Source organism: Aptenodytes patagonicus, chromosome 8 (genome assembly GCF_965638725.1).
Source record: "Aptenodytes patagonicus chromosome 8, bAptPat1.pri.cur, whole genome shotgun sequence".
Classification (NCBI taxonomy): domain Eukaryota; kingdom Metazoa; phylum Chordata; class Aves; order Sphenisciformes; family Spheniscidae; genus Aptenodytes; species Aptenodytes patagonicus.
The window spans coordinates 7,911,851-7,934,103 of record NC_134956.1 but is presented as its reverse complement, the minus strand read 5'-3'; the positions used below and the strand labels follow the sequence as shown (position 1 = coordinate 7,934,103).

Sequence of the window (22,253 nt, the reverse complement as noted above, 5' to 3'; positions counted from 1 at the left end):
TTGTTCACTGGGAACACTGCTGCAAAGGACTAGGTTTGATCCTGTTATCATTCCTTCTGTATGACTTCCTTTTTTTGTTTCCAGTTTCTTTGCTGCATCCAGTGTGCAAGCAATTTGTCCTTTTCAAGGCTCCCTGGGGCTTATCTCCACCCTGCCTGGTACTCCTCTTTCACTAGAGATGAGCTGAATATTGATTAGTGACAATGTTCTTCCCACTCAGCGTTTCCAGTGGATGATATTTTGCTCTCTTCTGTACTTTCTCTCAAACTTTCTGCAGCTCTCTCCCAGTATCACCAAAACTATTATTATAATTTCAAACTTTGACATGCACAAAAGCTCGACAGTCCTCATGTTGTTGGCCTGCTAAGGACTAAATAGAAGTGTTCCTTACTGCTGACTTCATGTATCTCATTGTCCAATCCTTTTTTTTCTGCAGCTTGCTGTTTACTCTAAGGTAAGAAGCTGTAGGAGTTTGGGGACTGGTGCTAGCAGCTTGTGTGCAGCACCTAGCACAATCACGATGCAGAACTGGAACTTCTGAACCCTCAGGAAATACTAATAGAAGGGCATTTGTATCTTGCTAAAGAAAGAGGAATAAAGCGGTCCTTTAGAAGGTTACTGTATCACACATGTTCTAGTTGCATGGGAAACAAGCTTAAAATTCTCCCTACAACTTGTATAGAAGAATATGCAACTACTGCTTTCTGACACTTTTGATGCAAACAGTAAGTTTAAAGGGGAAAAAAAAATCTGAAGGCAGTTTTGAATTCTTCAGTCTCCAACCATGTACCTGTTGTCCAGGACTGCATCAGAAACCTGTTGGATCTCTGCCATGCTTACCTGGAACAAATGGGAGTTAGGCTGTGTCTAATCACTGTCATGTGTAGCTTTTTACTTTTGTTTTGTGTGTTTATATTAAATTGTGAGAGTATTTGGCAAACTGTTATTTGTATGTTGCTATAGCAAACCTGTTATATCTGGGAAGAGTGCTGTAAATGTATGTAGCAAAAACACTTTTCACTTAATTTATGTCAACAAATCTGTAGAGGATGTTGTGTCTATAGGCTTGTTTGTTCCCCTTCTTTCAATTTATAAAGGCACATTCAGTCTTTGATATCAGTTTCTATTTTGGGAGGAATATGTTCTGTCGAACTCTTTTTTTTTCCTTTCTAAATGCCATGACTTTGGAGTCAGTTCATTGCCTGTTTTGATGTGATTTGTATTGTGCTAAATTTTGTCTAAATACACTGAAATACTTAGACTGATAAAAATAATTTTGTGAAATGTTGCTCCTCTCTAGTATTCCTCACTTGTGCTTGTTCCTGAACATTTTAAGCAATGTCTTGAATGTGTTTTTTCACCCTCCCAGCCTCACTGGTTTATTACAGTCAGAGTGCAGCTTCTGTATCCTCAGCTCTGTTATCTTTGAGCAATGTTCACCACTGCACTTTTCTGGCTATGTACTTGTTTTTGCCCTTCCTTATTGCTTATTTATCTTTTGCTTTTGTTTTTTGTTTTTTAGAGATTCTCCATTCCTGACAGTGTGGTCAGAGAGCTGAACTGCTGGGGAAGGTGGGTGGGACTAGAAGGCAGGGGCATATTTTGTTTCAGCTGATTGATGGTGGTATCTTTGGTTTGCAATATCTGCACTATTTAATGCTGTGTTAGTTGATTAGTCACATCATGACCGTGCATACATCTTGAAACTGCGTGCTACTAGATCAATTCTGGCAAGATCTCTCGAGTGAGATGTTGCTATTAGAAGGCTTCAAAACCTTTTGAAATCGCTGCAGGTGAAATGATAATATGGAAATAGCTTCCTTTAAAACACATTAAGGTAAAACACTTCACACTGGGAGCGACCACATCAAGACTCTAGTTTTGCTGGCATAACCTTGTGCCAGCATATTTGAAAGCACGCAGGACTGTGGGACACAGGCTGCAGTGAGAGTTGAGTGTTTATCCCAAATGCAATCTTTGGGTATTTGTCTACCTTCAGGTTTTATAATGACAAGTTCACTTTTACAAAGTAGGAGAGAAAGAAGGGAAACCAGGAACAAACTAGATGTGAGATTTCCATGTAATGCCCATTGGGAAGATGCGAACTCTTAATAGAATAGGCTGTCCTTGCAACTTGATACAGGGTGAGGAGAAGCTTCTTACTTGCCTTCTGAGATATATGATCTTACCTGAAAGAGGATCACTCTACTTCTGTCAGGAGGTGTGTTTGTGTGGTGGGGTTTTCTGGTGGTTGTGTTGTGGCTTTTCTGGTTGTTTTTTTTTTTTTAATGTTTCAGCCTGTCACAAGTTCAGCTTGCTTTCCCAGCAAACTTGGCTGTAGGCAGCCTCTGGAAGTGCTCGTTCCTGCCTCTGCCCATTTCAGCTTGGGCAAAAGCTCAGGCTTAGGACAGTCTGCAAAGTAACATGTGCAGTAGCTGACATAACTTCACTATCTGGGTCCTCAGCTGTTTATTCTAAGCAGAACAGTTTGTTGTGCCTGTGCTCAAACACATGTAACGATTTCCCAGCTCTGTTTAACTGCATCTCAGAGCACCTGCCTCATCCTTCCCATGTGCGTCCTCCTGCGTGCTTTCTGGAAGGTTGAGAACGTATTAAAATAGATGCGTGGTGTGAAATGCGTACTTTTACTCAAGCAGTACTGTAGCAGTCAGCACCATTTAAAAACTCTCAGAACTGTTTTAAGAGCAAGGCTCCTTCAAAATGCGAGTGCCTGTGCTATACAAAGATGATCCTGAATGCATTAACTCTGGCATCTCTTCTGTGAAACTACTAAGAGAAAAGCAGTTTCAAGCCAGCCTTCCATTCTTCAGTTAAACCTAACAACTAACTCAAACCTGCATAGATCATTAGCCTGTGGCTTAAACATGGCAAATGATGGTGGTGTAAGGACTGCCTGCTTGCTGCTTGCATTCTTCTGTGCTGCTGCAGGTGCCTGTTTGGTTTGAAGCCTCTGTCATTGCTTGGCTGCATGCTCCATGCATAAGTGGATATGAAGCAGTGATTCTGTTTTGGTTTTGATGGCTTTGAATGTCCCCCCTGTGTTGACTTTGTCCTGCTAGTTGGCATCCAAAGAGAATAACTGCCTCCTGCAAAACTCTGCTGTATTCTGTAGTACTATCTAAGTAGAAGCTAATATACAAATACAGTATATTCTGCAGATGCTGCTCTGTCTGCCATTCAGTGACCTGCTCTTCTTTCCAGTGCTCCTCAGGTAGCCTTGGCTTTTTCTTCTTCCTGTTCTGGAAACAGTGGTCTTGTACTTTGTGGACTTCTTGACTGCCAAGTCTGAAATAAAATGAGTAATTGCATTCTGCTCTGAATACTGAATCTTGTGCATTCAGTTATTCTGCTTGTACAGATTCCTTGACTTAAAATGCTTCTAACCTTGGCCAAATTAATTGATATAAACTGATTGCTTTGGCTGATAGCTGGTCAGGCATGTTTCGAAGTTATGTTGTGGTGGAGTGGGCAAGAGCTTTAAGCCTTGGGTCTTTTGCAGTGAGCAGTTTGCCTGGAATATCCTAGAAATATATAGGAGAGCATGTGATGACTGTATATTAAAAAAAAAAGCAAACCCACAACCTTTTCCTTCGTGGTAGAACTGATTCTTTTGCATCTTGCCTGTAGCCCTACCTGTTGGCTATTTTCATCATCAGTCGTGTTTTATGCTGTCCCTTAGTGACAGCTGTGTATGGTCAAAGAAAGGCTGTTGGGAAAGCATGGGGAGAGAAGATACTATTTTCCACGGAGAATCTGGTGCACACAGTGGTCCGTGAAATACGTTGTCTTGTGGTGTAAATGTCTTGAAGATTCTGGGTAATGTTTGAAGTTCTGGCCCCTGGACTTTCATAATTATGTGAAAATCTTGGCTGAGTGCACTTTCTTTTTGTGGTTCTAGTTTTCATGGTGTGAGGAGGAGCTTGGAAAACGTAAATTCTGAAGGCTTGACAGTTGGAGCCTGAAAGGTGGATTCATTACTCCTCAAATTTGTTTTAAAAAAACTTGTATTTTTATAGGACACGGCTTATGATTCGTGAATGCCTAGAATTGTCAGGTGTGAGGGTATTTTACTTCTAACAGTCTTTCTCAATATGCCCTTTGCTGCTCTGTGTGTATCTGTGTTTAAATCTCCTTTCCCCTTCAAACCTTTCCATCAAGTGGCTAACTGAAGGCTGCATTTAACAAAACTCAACAGTGTCACTGCTTTTAATAGATGAACAGGAGTTTTAGGTATTTCTAATTCTAAAGGGAAGTGAGAATGATTGAGGGGGAAGAAGTAAAAGCCTGAAGCTGTAAAACTTGGTTTGTTCCTGTCTGTCTTAATGCCATAGATATTGAAAAGTGAAAGAAGAAAAATTCTTGAACTGGGGGCAAAAATGTGGGCAGTGGTAAGTAAGTGCCAGTGAGCTTAGCATGTTAGTTGTGGCCCACTTACCTGACAGATAAGAGCTTTTTAAATTTTGCCTTTAGATTGCTGCTGTCAAATGGGTAATACCTTGCAAAGCTATAATGAATAGAGCTTTATAACACTTTGTTTTCTTTCACGTTTTTTTAAACCTATCTTTTAAATCTATTTGCAGGGGCCAGCCACCTGTGTAGCCTTTTCAAGAACTGGAGACTTTTTTGCCTCTGGAGGTTCTGATGAACAGGTATGTGACTGGTTTAATTTGATAGTTTTGTGCCTTGTTACTGTTTTTGAGGCATCTTCCTGCTTTCAAAGAGGAAAACATTAAAAATAGTGAGATATATTAAACATAAACTTTTCTTAGTGAGGAAGCACTTCAGCTGGATTATCTGGGAATGGGTATGTACAACAGAGGAAATATTACCCTATATACAGCCCTTGATATATGCCTTTCTGAGGCATCTGCTGCTGGGGAATAAGTTAAATGGGTGTACGAATGGCTGTGTTGAGGTACCTTGCATATCATGGGCTATGCTGATGGATTGTCTCCTCATCTGCCACTGGCTATTTCTGAGACACAAGCGTAAGGACAAGGTAAGCAGGCAGGGATGCTTCCCTTGAATACTCTTCCAGGCCCCACTGGTCTACAACACGCTGTATTTCATACTCCTCAATGCTCTCCTCCTCCCACAGATCTGACCTCTCAGTCTTACTTGAGACACTGTAGCTAAGCCATCTCCAGTGACTGAGGCCAGATGGTTTTGAGTCTGATTGGACACAAATATAGGCTGCAGATCTCTCTATTAATGGGAGCCTGGTGCAAAGCTGTGCTAATGCTGTGGTTGCACAGCTGTTTGGGTCAGAGTTGGACTTTTCTCTGCTGACCTTGATATGTACACTAGGATTAAAAGCCTGGGTGTCTTGTACTGCTGGTAAAGGGTTTTTGTGGATGAAGCAGTTGGGGCAGTAGGGGAGATCTCTTCCTTTTACTTCTGGTTCTGAGTTATAATCCAGATTCACATTTCTTTAAGAGCTGCTGGGTTTTGATTTCTGTTGTCAGTGGGGGAAAGCAAAAACGTACCCAGTATGTCTGGACTGTGCTGAAATTACTTGCTTGGGTTCTCTATGTAATGTGTGTTTTCAGTTTTATGCTGTCAAGGAGGAAACCAGTCCTAGGGTTGTAGCTCATGACAGTTTCATGAGCTGCTGCATTTTAACGCTATTTTATAGATTTGCTGAGATAGATGGCATAGCTTGTCATCCTGTCTCTTTAAGACCACTTTTTATTTAAGCCTTTAAACAGACTGTTTTGCAGAGATGCATCTTATAAAAATTATATTGGGGTCACTATATTAAGGTTTGGTTTGCTCTTGAAATGCTTATCTAGCGCAACAAATAAATATACCTCTTTGCTGTTGTTTCTCTCTTCCTTAAAAGCCCTGATGTAGCTGGAAGTTGCAGTTATATAGTAATTCATTTACTTATTTTCCACAGAAAACTTCAGAAATTTTATTTGTATTCAATTTCTAGGCATAGCCAAGAAGCTGACTTTTTATTTATTTCATTTTTAGCTTAAGAGGCTGTATTAGCCTACATTTCTCAGTTGTGTAAGGTAGATTCCTTCAAAAGGCTTTTGTTTTATTGGCTCCCTCTTTGTCTATCCTGTGGTTGGGATTTCTTTAAAGTAATGCTCATTGCAAAGTATCACCTGCTATTGTTTAAACTGAAACACTGAATGGCAATGAACGTCTCCCCAGAAAGGTGCTTTGTAGAGGTACATTTATGGCATGGGGTCGTAACTGACTTCTTTGGCAGCCTTTTCCATTGTAGTTCAAGGCTGTGTGTTTCTGAACGCATGTATTGGGAAGGGTGTCTGTTGGCTTTCTTTTCTTAGCTCCCATGAAGGAACTGCCTCTCTCCTCTTAGGTTTGTGTCTGAAAATGCAGGCTGTTCTTCCTTCCGTGCATGGAGGAAGAACTTTAACATACAATAAAAGTATGCATTGAAAACAGCGTTAGTCTTAAATTGCCAGTTGTGTATATACAAGAAGCTTTTTCAGTGGAATGGACCTCGCTGAATACTAGCTTTCTGAATCCAAGAGAAGTATGAGAAATAATAATCAAGAACATCTCTACAGGTCAAAACCTTTTTTTTGTGGGGTAACTTAGGCATGTAGCCTGTCTTAAAAAAAAAAAAAAAAAATATTAATTACTGAACTGCAAACAGGCCTGTTGTATAAGCCCACTGGAATCAGGAGGTGCCATTTGCACCCTGTGCTGCAAATATATGCTGCTTTTAACATAGTTAGTGTGAGTTGCCCCGCTGAAGATATGGCCGGACTTCAACCCGAAGTAGTGGTCTGAGTAAGTATCCATTTTTCTGTCATCGGTCTTCACTGAGCTGTGTGGCATTGCTCTTAGTCCCCAGGTTAGACTAAGTGGCAATGCCCATCTTTGTAATAGCACCTTTGCTAGCTGTGAAGGGACAATCTATACAATAAGAGAGTATCGCTTTTTTTTCTGTTACACAATGGAATGGCCTTGTTGGTTAACTATGCAACTACAAAAGAAATGCTTTTATTTCACATGAAGCAGGGATGCAAACTTGTAAGTGAAGGATAAACACTGACGTTTCTGATAACCAAGGTGAGCTGCCTGGTTTCATAGGTGTCTTTCAGACTTCTGAAATAGTTGTTGTTTGCTCTTAAACTTTTTTAGACTTTTAGAGCCACTGCTTAAGGATTTTACTCCATAGATTTGCTCTTGATATGTTGAAGTGCTTTATGTGTTAGAGGCCTCTCTTCTTTTCCGAAGTAAATACTGCATTATGGAGAGAAGATGCCTGTAAGTGGGATTTAATTTTAGTGTTTAGCTGATGAACTAGCTCAAGATCCCTAATGCTAGTCTCAAAGTACTCACTCTCTTCTTTCCTGTGAATGAATCTCATGATAAACCAGTGACTAGTTGTTTGGGGTGTGGCTGATAAGTGCTATAATGCTAAGCATGGTATTTTAATATATTTTGTAGTTTTAATGGTGTATTCTGCATGTTGCTTTGAAGTTCTCTAGGTAGCTCTAGTTTCATGATGTTCCTGACCCAAAGAATGTTGGAAGAGGTCACTTACCCATTGAGAACACAGTTATGCTATGTCTGTATTCAGTAGCATATTAACAAATAACATCCTTAATTTATAATCGATGGAAAGCTTTCTTAGTAAGCTTTGGTGTGCACCTGCTGACTTTTCTGATGTGTTCACAAAATTGACCTTTAAGCAAATGTAGATGGAAAACTTTAATAGCAATAACTTCCTTCTGCAGGTGATGGTGTGGAAGACTAACTTTGATGCAGCAGATTATGGCGATGTACTGAAAACACAGAAGTCTGGCACTAGTGTGGATGGGACCCATCACACTCTGGTAGGTCAGCATACAGAAATCGCATAGAGTTGCTTTTCAGTACACTTTCTGCAACTTGAAAGCATGTGGCTCTTTCAGGCAGTTGAACTATAAAGCCATCTTTTCTTAGTATTTATTTGAGCTGCAGGATGTCTGTTTTTAACCAATCTTGTACTGTTTGTTTTGTTTAACTATTTACTTTATAGGAAAGTGATATATAATGATTTTAAAAGGAAATAAATTTACTGCATGTATATATGCATTTTTAATAAAAACAGCCTGTGTTTAAGAATGTGTGGTAGGCTTGGATAGTGCACAAAAAAAGCACAGACGTGAGTAACAGCTGAAGTCAGTTTTGCTAGCTGATATGAATCCTTAAGGCTGGTGTCAATCCTGAAAATAGATATTGTTCATGATATCTTTTTGCTGACAATCAGCAAAGACAAGAGAAATCTCTGTGCATGGACTTCACACGTAAGAAATAGGTGATGTATTATTCTGGAGCTTCGTTCCTAAATACTTGGAGACATCAGTTCATACCTGTTGCCTGAACCATGTGTTAAGAGACATCTGAGTTCTGACTGTATCTAGTGGATAAATCCACCAACTGAGTAATTCAGTATGATGTGCTGATCTAAGTGTAGTACTGATGTTGGATGTCATGGCTATTACAAGAGTAACCCTTTAAAATTACTGCCAATATGAGTTATAAGTTTTGCGCGTGGTGATGCTTCACTTAAACTTCTGTATTTTGTCTTGTCAATCTTTGGATATTTTTGATACATTTGAGTATACCAACAGGATCCTGAAATATGTTATTACCGTGGCTGGTTTTGGTACATCTTGTTCAACATAAGCTGTAAGCTAAAAAGCAGTTTGTAAACCGGGGGGTTTATGCATATGTGGCATTGCCACAGAGCAACAGATGTTGGCTAGAAGCTTACCTTTCAACTGAGGCAATGTCTTTAATCTTATCAACTTAGATCTTCTTTAGTGGGCTACTAAGCTTCTGTTCTCTCTTAAACATAGTAGCGTTTTTATTTAATAGACTTCAGTCCATTGCTGGAGGTGATGGAATAGCCGTAGTATTTTGTGATGGACAAGATCAGAGTCTAACTTGCTGCAGCTCTAAACCTGATGCTTTACTATGTGGAGTACTCTGTAAAGAAAGCAAACACAACCCCAGAGGATGTTAGTGCTAGGTGAGTGGGAGAGGATGGTAGGAAGCAATCACAGAAGGAAGGAGGAGGTAAAAGTGTTTATTGATCCTCGGATGGTTTTGGCTAAAACTGACTTCTTCCTTTTCCTCCTCTCTTGTGTGCTAACTCTAAAGTTATGCAGGCTATGAAAGTAGCAGTCCAATGACCTCTTTGTTTATTAGCCTATTGAACTGGACTAACTTTGAACTCTATCTGCTTTAATTTAAGATACTGTGTAGTATAATTCTAGGCTGAAATACAGCAGAGACAAAGAAAGCCTTTATGGGAAGAAATACTGTTTTCAGTTTGTAACATTCCAAGGAATGGCTTAAATAATGTAGACAAGGTGTCTGCTAATGGGAGATTATGGTAAGCTTACCCCATCTGTACTGCTGCTATTATCAGAGCATATTATCCAGTAGCAATTAAGGAAAGGAAGGAAATGCCTGAGCTCTTCTAAAACATAGTTCTTCGTTATAGCACCTCTTAAGATGTGCATTGAAAGTAGCTGCTGAACAAAACCCTTCAACAACGACTAACCACCCTGAACATCTGTCCCTCCAACAAAACTATTCCCCTGTGGAAGAGGTTTTACCTGGCAAAACCTCTAATAGATGCTGCTGGGACCAACTGTTTGTGTACTACTGACAGGCAAATCCATGTCATGGTGTTGGTTGACAAGGGGTTGCTCTACTCATGCTCTGAGCCTGTGGGAAAGAGGGCACTGCAAATTATTTGAGGTGTAATATATTGGTTCGGACCAGGTGCTGTGTTTTTACAGAGGGCAAAGTGAATCCATGCTGCGTCATGTGGAAGAGACATACTTTGGTTTGGGGACGTAAATTACTTCAAAGGAGTGAGTATTTTGAACTGCCACCCAAATGCAACCTTTGGCTTGGGCATGCAGCGCAGGAGTACTGCTGATCCCAGCAGTACTATCTGAATATAAAAAGTGTTGGAAAGTTACTGTTACGTACAACTTACAGAAGATCAAATTGAGTGATAGTCAGTAGGATTATTCCTTCCTATTTACTCCTTGGGCAAATGTGGTGTTACCTTTTGGTCTGAATAGCACAAATGATGCTTCCACTAGATCTGCCAGATTAGCTATGAGTACGAACAGAGACTTGTAAATTAAACCTTTGAATGCCTTCAACAGTAAAATTATCCCTGGTTAAAAAACAGGGGTGAAGGTGGTTGCAATGGAGAGCTTGGGTGCTAGCTGGCACAACTAAGACCAATGTCTTAGTCAACTAAGTCTGAAGTTGTGATCTCTTTTATGCAGTGAAGAACACTGTTTTGCCTTGAAAGTGTGATGCAGCTCTGTCCTGCTATAAAGGAGAGGAGTTTCAATTTTTGTCTTGCATCACATTGTCTTGCATCACATAGTCTGATTGGTGCTGCCAAAGCCAATATAGTCTAAACTTTTTGGGGGAGTATCAGCTGTATTGTGGCTGCCCGTTACAAGAACAATCATGTAGCATGCTAGAGCCTATACCTGGTCTCTACTAAGAGCTCAGTACACTTCATGAGAATGGAAATACAAAAATATGACTAGTACTTAATATCCTTGTGTATTAGGTTATTAGGAATGCAACACTTCAATATTAAGGCAGTTATAATTGCTAAAGTTAGAAGGGGAAGAATAAACAATGTAGTCTGAGAGCCTGTTTTGAATACCATAGGTTAAGTTTAAATTTAGAATTGATATGAAATGTTCTTTGCTGTTAAAAAGCTGATATGTCTGAAAATGGCTTGATTTGTTATTCTAAGGAATAAGTATACCCTGAGCATGGAAATTTTGGCTCCATAATAACTTGTCCGTTCATGGCAGTCTACTCCTTTTCTTTCAAGTGAATTTCATGACACTTATCGTTTAGAAATGTATTATGCTGGGCTCTTTAAGAGTACTGTCACTGCTACAACTTACTGCAAGACTTAAATTTCACTATATATTCAGTTCCTTCTTGTTTTGAGTGAAATGTTTGATTTTTTTTTTTAATAGTGAAGTACTTATTTTGGTGGATTTTGTGTAGTTGAGATCAGTTACTCTTCCCATCAAAATCAGACTTGAAGCTGCCACCTGTGGCTACTGATTTCATGCTGAGCTCACCTTTACATTCAATGAAAAGTGAAGCTGCTTCATCTTTCCCTACTGCTGTGTTAGTGTGACGGGATTCTGCTTCTTGAATAATACTGAGATTTTGCAGACATTTTTGAATGTAACTACATTTAAAACAGGTGCATAGGTTATTTAGTTTTGGTACCCCTAAAACACATGAATGCTATTCTTGACACATCTTGAATCTGTTTCCACCCTTTACTTAAGTCAGAGAGAATATTTTTCCAAGGAGAGCTTATGCTCTCATGTATAGCTGTAATTTTTTTAAGAGTTGTGAAAGCACAAATACTAATCAAAACAGTGGTAGTGTAAAAACACTCAGTTTAGTATCCAGTTTCTCATGGGGAGAGTCAGACTAACATGCAAGTGCTAAGAAAGAATAACTGAACACAGACACCAAAACTAGTTTGTCATCAAGATGAATAGGAAGAAAAAAGAATCCTAAATAACCCGTGGGACAAAAGAGGTATGAAACCCTGTCAAGGTTGGTGAGCTTGAAAACAAACTTGCTCTAAAACAATTTTCACTTCCATAGGCAGAGGGAGACTGGAGCCTTTAGAAGATGCTGGTTTCTCAGGCCGTTGGTTAAAGTTCGTTATGAATCAGGGTATTGGGCTTGTTTGCAACAATAGTCATGAACTTCAAAGTTGCTCTGCCCACCTGCTTGTGTTTTCTGTAAACATATGAGGCTTGGGAGATGCAGCTTGCTTTGAAAGTAAAACTGCTCTGTGCAAGGACTAATGCAAATGAAAAGCTCATGATGAGCAGGAATTGCAGTCATGACTATGGTGTAAAAGCAGACGTGAAAGTGTGATAAAGAAAACACTAAAGCTGTCAGAAGTGAATTATAAATATCTGTTAGCATAGATATGAGACTCTGTTAGATCAGAATTACAGTAGCTCTGAAATAAATGCTTACTCTTAAATTGTAAGCTAATGATTGTTGCTAGTAAGTGTTGCATAATTGCCTTGAAAACCAAAGTTAAGGACAAGCACTTGTGATGCGTGCTGTATGAAGCTGATGGGAAGAAATGAAGTCTTATAGTCCTGTGTCTTGATCCTATAAGCATTTGTGTTTGCTTTGATCTAGAATGTAAGGGGTTAAGAGTAAATTTATGCTTTAAGCTGCAATATTGAGTGGTGAGGACCTAAAGGAAAGTCAGAATAAGAGGTACAGATTTTGCATGTGATTTCATAAATATGGGCTGTTATGCTTGTCCTGGGGTCAGTAACTGTAAGCATAAGGGTCTGTCTGTATGAAGATTTGTGTAGGATCAGATAAATGACATGCTCCTGGATCTAATATGTTGTAAAAGCATTCATCGTACAACTTGTTCTTTCCAGAGAAGGCAGATAATGTGTTTTATTTTGGGGGTTTGGTGGTGGTTTTTTTGCAAATACAAGGAAAGCTTCGTACATGTGGTTGCAGCTGACGTGAGTATACAAGAACACTTGTTTCATTATGTGACAGATTTGCTGCTATTGTTGACTAATTCCGAGAAGACTATGTATGGTCAAGTTTTATGAGCAAATGCTGAACAGTTGATGTCACATGGACGGTTAGAAAGTGCTTGGGTGTTTAGATAAGCTTCTACACTGAAAATTAGGAATAAAAACATGGTAGTATAAGCTAAGTTGGTAAACAGTTTTTCATGCAATGTTATGGAAAATAGGAAATATTCATTGATATAGAGATTCTTAAACTCAAGTTAAACATAAACCTTCTTTAGGCATGTTGTAACTCTTTGCAAAATACTACTTTGCAAAGGAGGAGGCTGATAAGGAAACTTTAGTCTAAGCCTCTACATGTAGCTTTCTAAAGAAAAATACTTAAACTTGTTTGTGTTGCAGTATCTCAGAGGCAAAGCTATCTTGAACAGGGGGAGTTGGGAGCTTCAGATGTCCAAAAGGCAGTGAAATGCACAGTCTGCAAAGGTTGTGTGTAGTCTGTTTATCTCAAACTAAGGGTGTCCTGGTGAGAGAGGTAACAGTTACAGCAGAACATAAGCTTACGGGTAATGGGGAATTGTTTCTCTTGCCACTCAATTGTGAATTCTGCAACCATATAACCAATATATGCAGCTTAGTTTTCAGCTCCTGGTAGGACTCTGAGAGACCTGCTCATGTGAGTGGATGTGCAGACAGACTCAAAAGCAGGTAATCCCTTGGTAGGGCAATCTGGGAGACATGGGCAGAGGTGCAGAGTTGTCCTCTGTCACTCTCTTGCCAAGAAGTATTTCTGCTCTTTTGAAATTCAAGAGCACAAATGTTTAAAATATCTTTAGCTCCTTTGAAGTTAAATGGTACTCAACGGTGGAGCTACCAAATTTGAAAGCTAATGGCAGAGCAGACTTCACAAAGTGAAGCTTGGGGAAGAGCAGTGCTTCAGCGGAAAGGACTTTTAAACAAGTCAGTAGCCTGTGATTCTTCAAATGCATCTTTTGGTTAAGACAGACATTTAGGCCTCTTTCTACACTGCTGGGTTTAAAATTTTCTCCAGGCATTGGACTGTGCTTATTTCTTCAATGGCAATTTTTCCAAAATAGTTCTGTTGAATAGGATTGGAGACTAATTCCAAAAAATGTGATCACTCATAAAGTTGTCTGAGGCCTATAACTGAATGTCCAAAACTGACTGCACCTCTCTCCTTTGCTGATTCTGTTTTGTGTTTGGTGACCTTGGGTGCCTCCTGCGCTCAGCCCGTCATCTCCGTGCTGACTGCAGCAGTTCATTCTATCAGCCACTCATTCCTTGCGTAAATAAATTCCTCCTGAGTTACTCATAGGCCAGATGTGCCTTTTCTTTTTTTGACCTTTTGGCTTCCAAATCGGTAACTATCTCTAATTTTAGCATCCGTTAATACTTATGAATACTTTTGTACATTTTTTCTTTTTCTTGCTGTGAAATCCCCCCTTGGGAAGCAGTTTCATTGCACAGAGCTACAGCTCTTCACAATTGGATGTGAATGTGTGTCATCTGCACCTCCTCCACCCCCTTCTATTTATTTATTTTTTAAGAGTTGTAAAGGAGAAATCCTGTATTCAACAGCAGGGGATCCAACCTTCAGCCTTGAGGATAAATGTGGTCTGCAAAATGACTATTTTTCCTGATCTGCTTGTCACCTTTTTTTTTCTGAGGATGTGTTCCCACTCCAGGAAGCTTTAGTCTGGTACATGATTGTCTTCCTCTTGGAATAGGTAGGTAGATTATTTACCTAAAAGAATACCAGTGTGATGAGCGCTCAAGATGTTTCCACTGTTTTCTACCCTGCTTGGCTGTCGGAGCAGAAGCTTCGTAGGGATGGGCAGGAGTCTTACTATGACGGATCACAGTCAGGAGCTCTTCCCCACATCCTTCACAAGCAGTGCAGTTGCAGATGGCTACTCATAGCTGCCTAACCTTTACTCTTTCATTGAAGGAAGCCCGCTCATGTAAGCCTATTGCAACATATGACCTTGTATTTTTTTTTTCAAGGAGAGAGAAGTTCAACAGGAACAGAGGAAAAGGCTTCTTTCCTCTCCCTCCTTTGTGGTGTGGGCAAAGCTGGGTCTCTGCCTTGGCCTGCACCTGAAGAGGCTGTGCTTGTAAACTTTGTGAGAGCCAGAAGGATGTAATTTTCTTTCATCACTCTCGTCTTTGTTTTAGCAAAGTAGTTCTTTCTGTGCAAGAAGTGTGCTCCCATGGTGTCTTCCACTCATCTTGCTGGAAACCAGAGATTTAAAATGGGATGAACTCTAACCCCCAAGAGGTTCCAGACACTTAGCTGACTACGGGAGCTGTTATGGTGAGCAAGCCTGGCCAGTTGAGAACGTTTGCTTGATCTATTCCTGCCTGGTTCTGCATCCTCAGACTCTGGGACAATAATCATTCTTCCCATTGTGGTATATGGTTAGTAGGAACTATGGCTAACATGGGCCAGAAAGAGCACACTTACCCATTCATTTATAAACATATGTTCTTGTTAACAAGAGATAGAAACTTGGTCTTATGTTGTGTGTTTACAGGCCTGTCTGAACTCCTTCACCCTGGTACAGATAACCTGATTCCAGCCCAGAACATCAGGCAGGAAGGCATCAGTGTTGCATCATCTGTTTTGCGGGTAGCCCTGAAGGTGGTAACCCCTTGGGTTCATTATTGAAAAGACTGGATCCAACTGAGCTCTAGAGTCTGGCTCTAATTCACTGTAGAACAAAGTCTAGCAACGGTACCAGGTTTCTTCATATCAGGAAGCCTGAGTTTATCTAAGCAGAACTGAATAGCTGTATCAGTTGACTGTGCTCTTTGTGGAGCCTCACTGCAGATCTTGCCGATTTTATCCATCTGAATTTGACTGTGAGGCCGCATCAGAGCGAAATACGTGGTTTTCTCTCACTTCACTAAATGAGTGTCTACCTCACAAGCAGCTAACAGCGGACCTTCTTTCTGGAAGATATTCCAGGAAGCCTCTGTTAATGGCTAGTCCTCTAATACTCTCTCAGCTTTTTTTGTTGTTGCTGTGTGAAACTGAATTTTTCACAAGCTAATGGGTTTTGCCCCTATGTTGTTGCTCTTTCCTCTGAAACTTTTGGGTTTGCTTTTTCTCTTGATATGGTCAATGTAAGGAGAGAAGGGTGTGCACGACAAACAAATGAAAGCTTATGTCTTCTCTGATCTTGTGTGTTAACATTTTTTACACACTGTTGCAGGCTGTTTATCAGAGGTTTCATATCTTGTCTTGATGTGGGACTTGAGAGAGAGGAAAAGGCAGGGTATAGGCACCTTCAGCTTGGCTTTCCAAGAGGCTCTGAATGACTGCAACAACCTGCAACAGCTTTGCCTATTAATGGATGGGAGCAGCCATGCTGCTACAGCTGTTTTCCCTTGTGTTCTGGTTTGACAAGATTTTTTGCAGAAATAAGAGGATCAGCTTTTAATTTCTGTCATCTTACAGTGAATAGATTTGTTCTGTAAGGCTCTGGAACAATAAGGCAAGTCCTGACAAGTCATTATTGGTCAGAATAAAAATTGCCTTTTAAGTTCAGCATCTCAGGCTAATTAATGTAAATTCACCCATTTAGGTTGCTGCTGTATGTGGCTTGTTTTAATGCTTGAGTCATAATGCAAAGAGAAGAGACGGAGGCAAGATTTATATTTTTTTTTTCCAAGCTGCTATTCTGTGTCAGCTTTGAGATGGATGAAGGTAGCTCAAGCTTTAAAAGTTTCTAAGATCTCAAACTTTTCTGCTAAAATCCAAACTTCAAGCAAGAGTAATAACAAATGGGCATGTTATAATATGTGTCTGCGTATGTTTACATATGTGTATATACATAACATGTTAGTTATGTATAAGTAACATACATAGGCATGCACATTATGTATGTTACACAGCATATACATACCTATTTCATTAGAAAGAGGCAAATGATTCTGATGAAGAAAATGAGCTGGAAGCTGTCGTTCACACTTCAGGAGATCACTGTGGGTGTTTTGCTTCTTGCCTTGGAGACTGTTGCTTTTGGTGTAAAAGAACCTGTGGCTGGATAACCCAAGGCTGAGGATAAACACTTTGTTTCAGTGTTTGGCTGCTTTTTCTTGGGAGCTTTTCCCAAGAGCTATCTTAAACAGGGCCAGGGAACAGTTGTTCAATTCTTGGTGAAATTTCTTAACCAGTGGTTTTCATATTTATCTTTTTGTTCCTCTAGTGGCTTGTTTCCACACAAAACTGTTCCTTTGAGATTTTTGGTGCTGTTATTCTCCAGGAGTAGTGTTAGGATAGCCAGTTGAGCATCACCTGTACCACAAAGCTTAATTATTCCATACTAAATTCTGGAAGACCTCTTCATATCTCCTAAGAAAACACTAGGATTGATGGGAGGGGACAATTGGTTAAGGGAGGTAGAATGCCTAGGCAAGGTAGGAAAAGACAAATCTAAAATGTTGAAGGCTACCCTTAGCTCTTCTTCTCAATAAATACAGACTTGCTTTATTTTTTAAACAGCTGGTAGTCATTAAGTTTCACCTGTCCATGCACTTTCACTGGGCTTTCAATGCCTGGCATCACTGCTTCCCATTTTCACTGATCACAGAAATGCCATTTGTGCTTTTGGGAAAGTTTTGCACATACTGCATTCCCATTCTTTGGTGTTTGTAGAGGCCTTTTTAGCTATTTAAAATGTAACTCAAATTGGAGAGGAGCTGACTACTGAAGATGAGTTCCTATTATTTTAGCATCTTTCCTTAGTAAGACTGTGAATTAATGTAGCATTGCATCACTTAGTAGTCATTTGGAAACCCTAGCTTTGTTAGAGGTATATTCCTTACTGGTTTTGGGTTGTGGCAATCCCCTTTGCCAGAGCTTATCAGGAACTGTGACTTTTATTCTTTCTAGTGCCAAATACGCTCTGCCTTGGAAATCAGTGTGGGGATCTACTTTCTTTCAACTTTTTGTGTAAAACAATGATCACATAGCACAAAAAAACTATAAGTCTGATCTCAGCTGGCACACGACCAGTTGATGCCATGGTATATATAGGGGTGCTCAGTACAAACCAACTGTAAAGCATGGACAGCATGTAGCTTGGATGCTTTTAGCAGTCTGCATAGATGCTCGTTACCTGAAGTTACCTTGAAAACCATGATACTAATGTCTGTCTTGGTTTAAAAGTGACACTTACAGAGTATTGAGGTAAGTTAAGCGGACCAACAGACCGTGAACCAGAAGAGCAAGGTGACTGAAACATGGGAGGAGAACAGCTTTTGCCTTCTGGCAGGCAGGAGCAGGGTGAGGACCTGCTCTTGGCTGGAGACTGCCAAACAGCATCACTTGCAGAGATAGGATCCTAGTATTTCTGTAAGCAAATACAAATTTCAGTCCAAGTGCAGTCTTCTATGTATGGACAGGCTGGTTTCATGCATGTTTGAGTACTGTAGCTGGCCATTAGTTGTTACCCCTGTTTCTTTCCTTCCTGGCAGTTTGGTCAGCAGAGCTGGATGGTATGATGCTGCTTCACTTAAAATACACAAACCTTACTCCATCTGCCTGCCTCTGCCAGTGGTTCACTTAGGCTTTGGCACGAGAGTGCCTTGGGATTTAAAAGGGTTTGAGTTGTACCTATTAACTCTGTTTCTTCTTGGGGTTATCACAGACTTAATATTTATTGGTCTATGGCAAAACATGGCTATTACTGTAGAGGTGCCAAGTTTTAATGTTTTAATGTGGTATTTTTAGTAGCACCAATAGGGAGAAGGGTTCTGTCTAAATCGTTTCTGGCCTCTTGCATATCTACCCCAACTTATCTCTTGGTGTGAAGCAAAAATGCAAGCAAAAATAAAAGGGAACTACGTTCTTCCCACCTCCCTTCTTTTTCTCCCCCTCCCTCCCAAATCCCCTTCTGTTACCACAACTTGAATCCTGAAGTAAGAGGTGGGCAGGGATGAATGGTCTTAAAAATTGTTTCACAAAGCTAATTTAACTTGTATCCTAATTCTAGTTACCCTATGCTGCTCTGGACAGTAGATGTGGAGTAATGCAAGTCTTGAAGAATGCAATTGCTCCAGAAATTTCAGTGCTGCCTTGAAGAGGGGATGCTTTTCTAGTCTAGAGAAATGTGCTTGTGCTCAGAGAGCTGTGTTCAGTCAATGCTATTTTGTATGTAGCAGGGAGAAATGAGGTTACCTCTGTTTTTAATGATTCCTCCCATCTAGTATGGTGTACTCCATCTGACCTTCCTGTGGAGCTTACCTTGGAGCTAATATGCTTCCACTGGATGTCACTATTGCTCTCTGGGAACACATTTAAAATATCACTTTACCTGTGGTGAAAATGACTTCTTGAAATAGAAGACTTCTAATGGTATTTCTCTCACTTGGATTAGTAGAATTGGGGTTTGAATAAACAGTGTACACCACCTTTGGGAGTTTTCTGCTCCTCTGTTTCTAGGGGAATTTTTTCCAACTAAGATAGTGAATTTAATTGCACTTAGTGAATTTTAATACATTGGATGTCTGTATTGAATTGAATATATTGGATGTGTGTGTTGCTTAAAGGGAATGCTATCATTCTAGCTACTTGAAAATTAGTTCTTGATAACATCATATTCTCTTTAAAAAAAAAAAACCAAACACCCAAACAAACCCAACATGGTAGATACACTGTGGAAATGGATTTTAAGGGACTTAAAGGTAGAGCTGAACCTATCCTCCTCGCACCACTCAGTTCCTGCCTTTCAGTGGAGAGGGCTGAAGAGAAGGGAAAATAAATATTTCCTCTGGATCAAATTATAAGAATCCTACTTTTTATTAGTAGGTGTAAAATTCAGGTAGGTAGTTATCCTGTCAATATATTTTCTAAAGATCAACATTTAGAAAGCAAAATGGCATTTTTTAATTGTCCCTTGCAGTTTTACTGCGGATGTACATGTGTAGTTAATACTTGCCCCCCCCCCCCCCCCCCCCCCAATCAGCAGTATAATAGCTGGCCAGAATGCTGTTTAGCCAGAAGAATTTTCATAAGAGGCTCAGTAAGAGACCTCTGGAATGAAGGCTGATTAATTTTCCCCTTCCCCCAAGTAGTTGCACTGTGCTGTCTTTAAGTGGTTGCTATAAATAAATCACTTCTGTTTTCCCTTTGTCACCGAGAGCTGTATTGTATTCTGAAACTTCTCATCTATTCTTCCTTTAATGTTCAGCTGCTTCTCGCTATACTCCCAGTGCTTAATAAGCAGATGTTGTAATAAGATATTTAATGGCAAATACATTTGTTCAGTTGTGCCAAATAAATGGCACGCTTGAACTCTGACTAAAATAGATTAAACCTCTGCAGTGCTGTCATTGTTCCTGCTGCCTGTCCCCAGGATTCAGCTGGCACTTTACCTTGCAGGTGAGTCAGATGGGAGCACAGGTGTCTCTCTTGGTAATAGTGATGCTCATCAGTACTGAGACTGTCACTAAGCCAATGCATATTTCAGGGCTTTTTTCTATATTTTTTGCAATGTTTTTTAAAATCTGTTAGAATTTAAATCACTAGTGGCTGGCTCACCACATGATATAAATTGCTATTAGGAGAAGGGTGGCTGGAGTTTGGTCTGTGAGGGCTTTCTTCTTCATTCTTATGGACAGTAGCAGGGATAATTTAATCTTTTACAAAATTTGAAAAAGTTTCAATCTGGGTGCAATTCAGTTCTCTCTCATGCAGGTGCATGTTTCCTTTCAAATGTACTGGCCATTAAGGTAGTGGTAAGTACAAGTTGTAGTCTAGCTGTTAAAGGAAAATTTCCAAATATTTCCCTCTTTTGTTAAAATGTAAAGGGCAAAGCTTCCCCTGAAGGACCCCACAATGATGCTTACCACTGTCAAATTTGGAAGCTGTACTAATGATTCAGTAGAGGCGGTCTTATTGCCTTTAACACAGCTTCAACTGGTGTCACTGCTGTATTTGAACCATGGCAGAAGTCCACTTAGGTGCTTGTGGCAGACAACCTGTCCCTCTGAACGTTGCAGTCTCTTTCCAGTTTTTTAATGAAGAAGCATGTGTTTGAGCTCACAAAAATGTTTGGCAGCTTTCTAAAATTAATGTCAAACAAAATTCTGGGTGTCCATTTGGATTTAGGATATGTGTAAAACACCCCAGCATCAGCCCTGTGAAGTCCTAGTTGTGTTTTCTTAGCAGGCAAAGCTTTCCTTGTCGGTAAATCAAAAAATGGAGACTTTGGCATGAAAAATTCAAAAGGATTAAAAAAAACCCCCTGTTTTTCTCCTGAAGGCTGTGGTATCACTGTTCCCTTCTGTTCACAAGGCTTCTGGTAGCAGAGGGACATGCTTTGGGTGGTGTCAATACAAATATACCTAATTGGGTGCCTCAGCCTCTTCAAAAAAAGTGAATTGAAATTAGTCTAGTCAATCTGATCCATATGGATGCAAATGCTCTGCTGTGAAAAGGAAAGGCAAGTCCTGTGCCTTTGTGAGATGCACCAGTGTGCATGTCCACCTTGGCTGGGTTGACTGTCAGCCGATCCTTTTGCTGTTGTCCTTCTGATGTTCTGTACATCATGGGCTGCATTTACAGCTTGCAGTGTTTCTATGTGAGGCTAGCTGGGAGCTTGCAGACATTTTCAGTGAGCTTCACCTTGCACTGGACGTGCCTGCATTGGGCAAATCCAGTCTTAGCCCTTGTTGAATGCTGTATATAGGACCCGTCTTTGAGAAGCCTACTTGGACAGGTCCCAGACTTCAGATTGCAGCTTGATGCCATCAGAGCGGGTGGGATGAGTAAGAAGCTAGAAAAAACTGACTTCAGCTTCTCTGCCTGACTGTTTGTGGGCAGTGATTCAAAGTGCTGTCTGTAGGTGTGGGTGTTGGATACTTGTCTTTTGCACCTGCTGTGGCAGGGTAGGCTAGGTAGGATGTGCTTGTTCCTAGAACTGAATATTCGAAGATCTTGGTCAGTTGAGAGCCTCCCTTTTGGAAGTCACTCTCCATGATACATTGACGTAGTTTTTTATTTGCTGGCTGAATGTGTCCCTAGTTTAGATAGATGAATTAACTCGTAGCTCATGCCTTCAGCAATGAAGTTCTAGGTTATCTTCTTGATGATGATGGCCTGTAAGCAACCTTTCAAGTAGCTGTGGTTGAAATGGGGCAGTATGCCATATTGTCATGCTTCTATTTTTCAGTGTAGATATACTTCTGTTCCTGGGAGTATTGCCACCATTTAGAGTGCCTTCAGGAGCCTGCACAGGCTTCGTGGAGGAGGCTTGCTTGGCTTTTCACGGGGGTGGTACATAGCCTGTGAGCTGATCAGCAGAGTGTAGCATCAGTGACAAACAGCTGCTGCTGCCTCTGGCTTCAACTTGACATGATGAGGGACCACCTGACCCCTAAAGCACCAGGTGTGGGAACATCTATGCAATATTGCCCTTGCAAATATGCCAGACTCCTAAACTTTGTGGACTGTAGCAAAAAGAATATCAACTGAGTTCAACCCAGCAGCTTTTTATGAAAAGCTGTCTGACATATGCTATAAAGATAGAGGGAGAAAATATGTTGGTACAGTCATTTTTCTGCTTCTGTGAGTCAGCTTGTTCTAATGGGTTTTGAAGTGGATAGCTCATCATCATTTGGGGTTTTTAAGTGCAG

General features: G+C 40.3%; 1 protein-coding gene across 3 annotated transcripts in view; it reads left to right on the top strand.

Moving 5' to 3' along the window:
* POC1A (POC1 centriolar protein A) overlaps positions 1–22,253 on the top strand; it is a 66,871-nt gene that overhangs the window by 27,931 nt on the left and 16,687 nt on the right. For all 3 annotated transcript variants that reach the window (XM_076346191.1, XM_076346190.1, XM_076346192.1), the window contains 2 exons: positions 4,602–4,670; positions 7,743–7,841. In XM_076346191.1, coding sequence (XP_076202306.1) covers positions 4,602–4,670; positions 7,743–7,841 — 168 coding nt within the window. The remainder of the gene's footprint in view (positions 1–4,601; positions 4,671–7,742; positions 7,842–22,253) is intronic.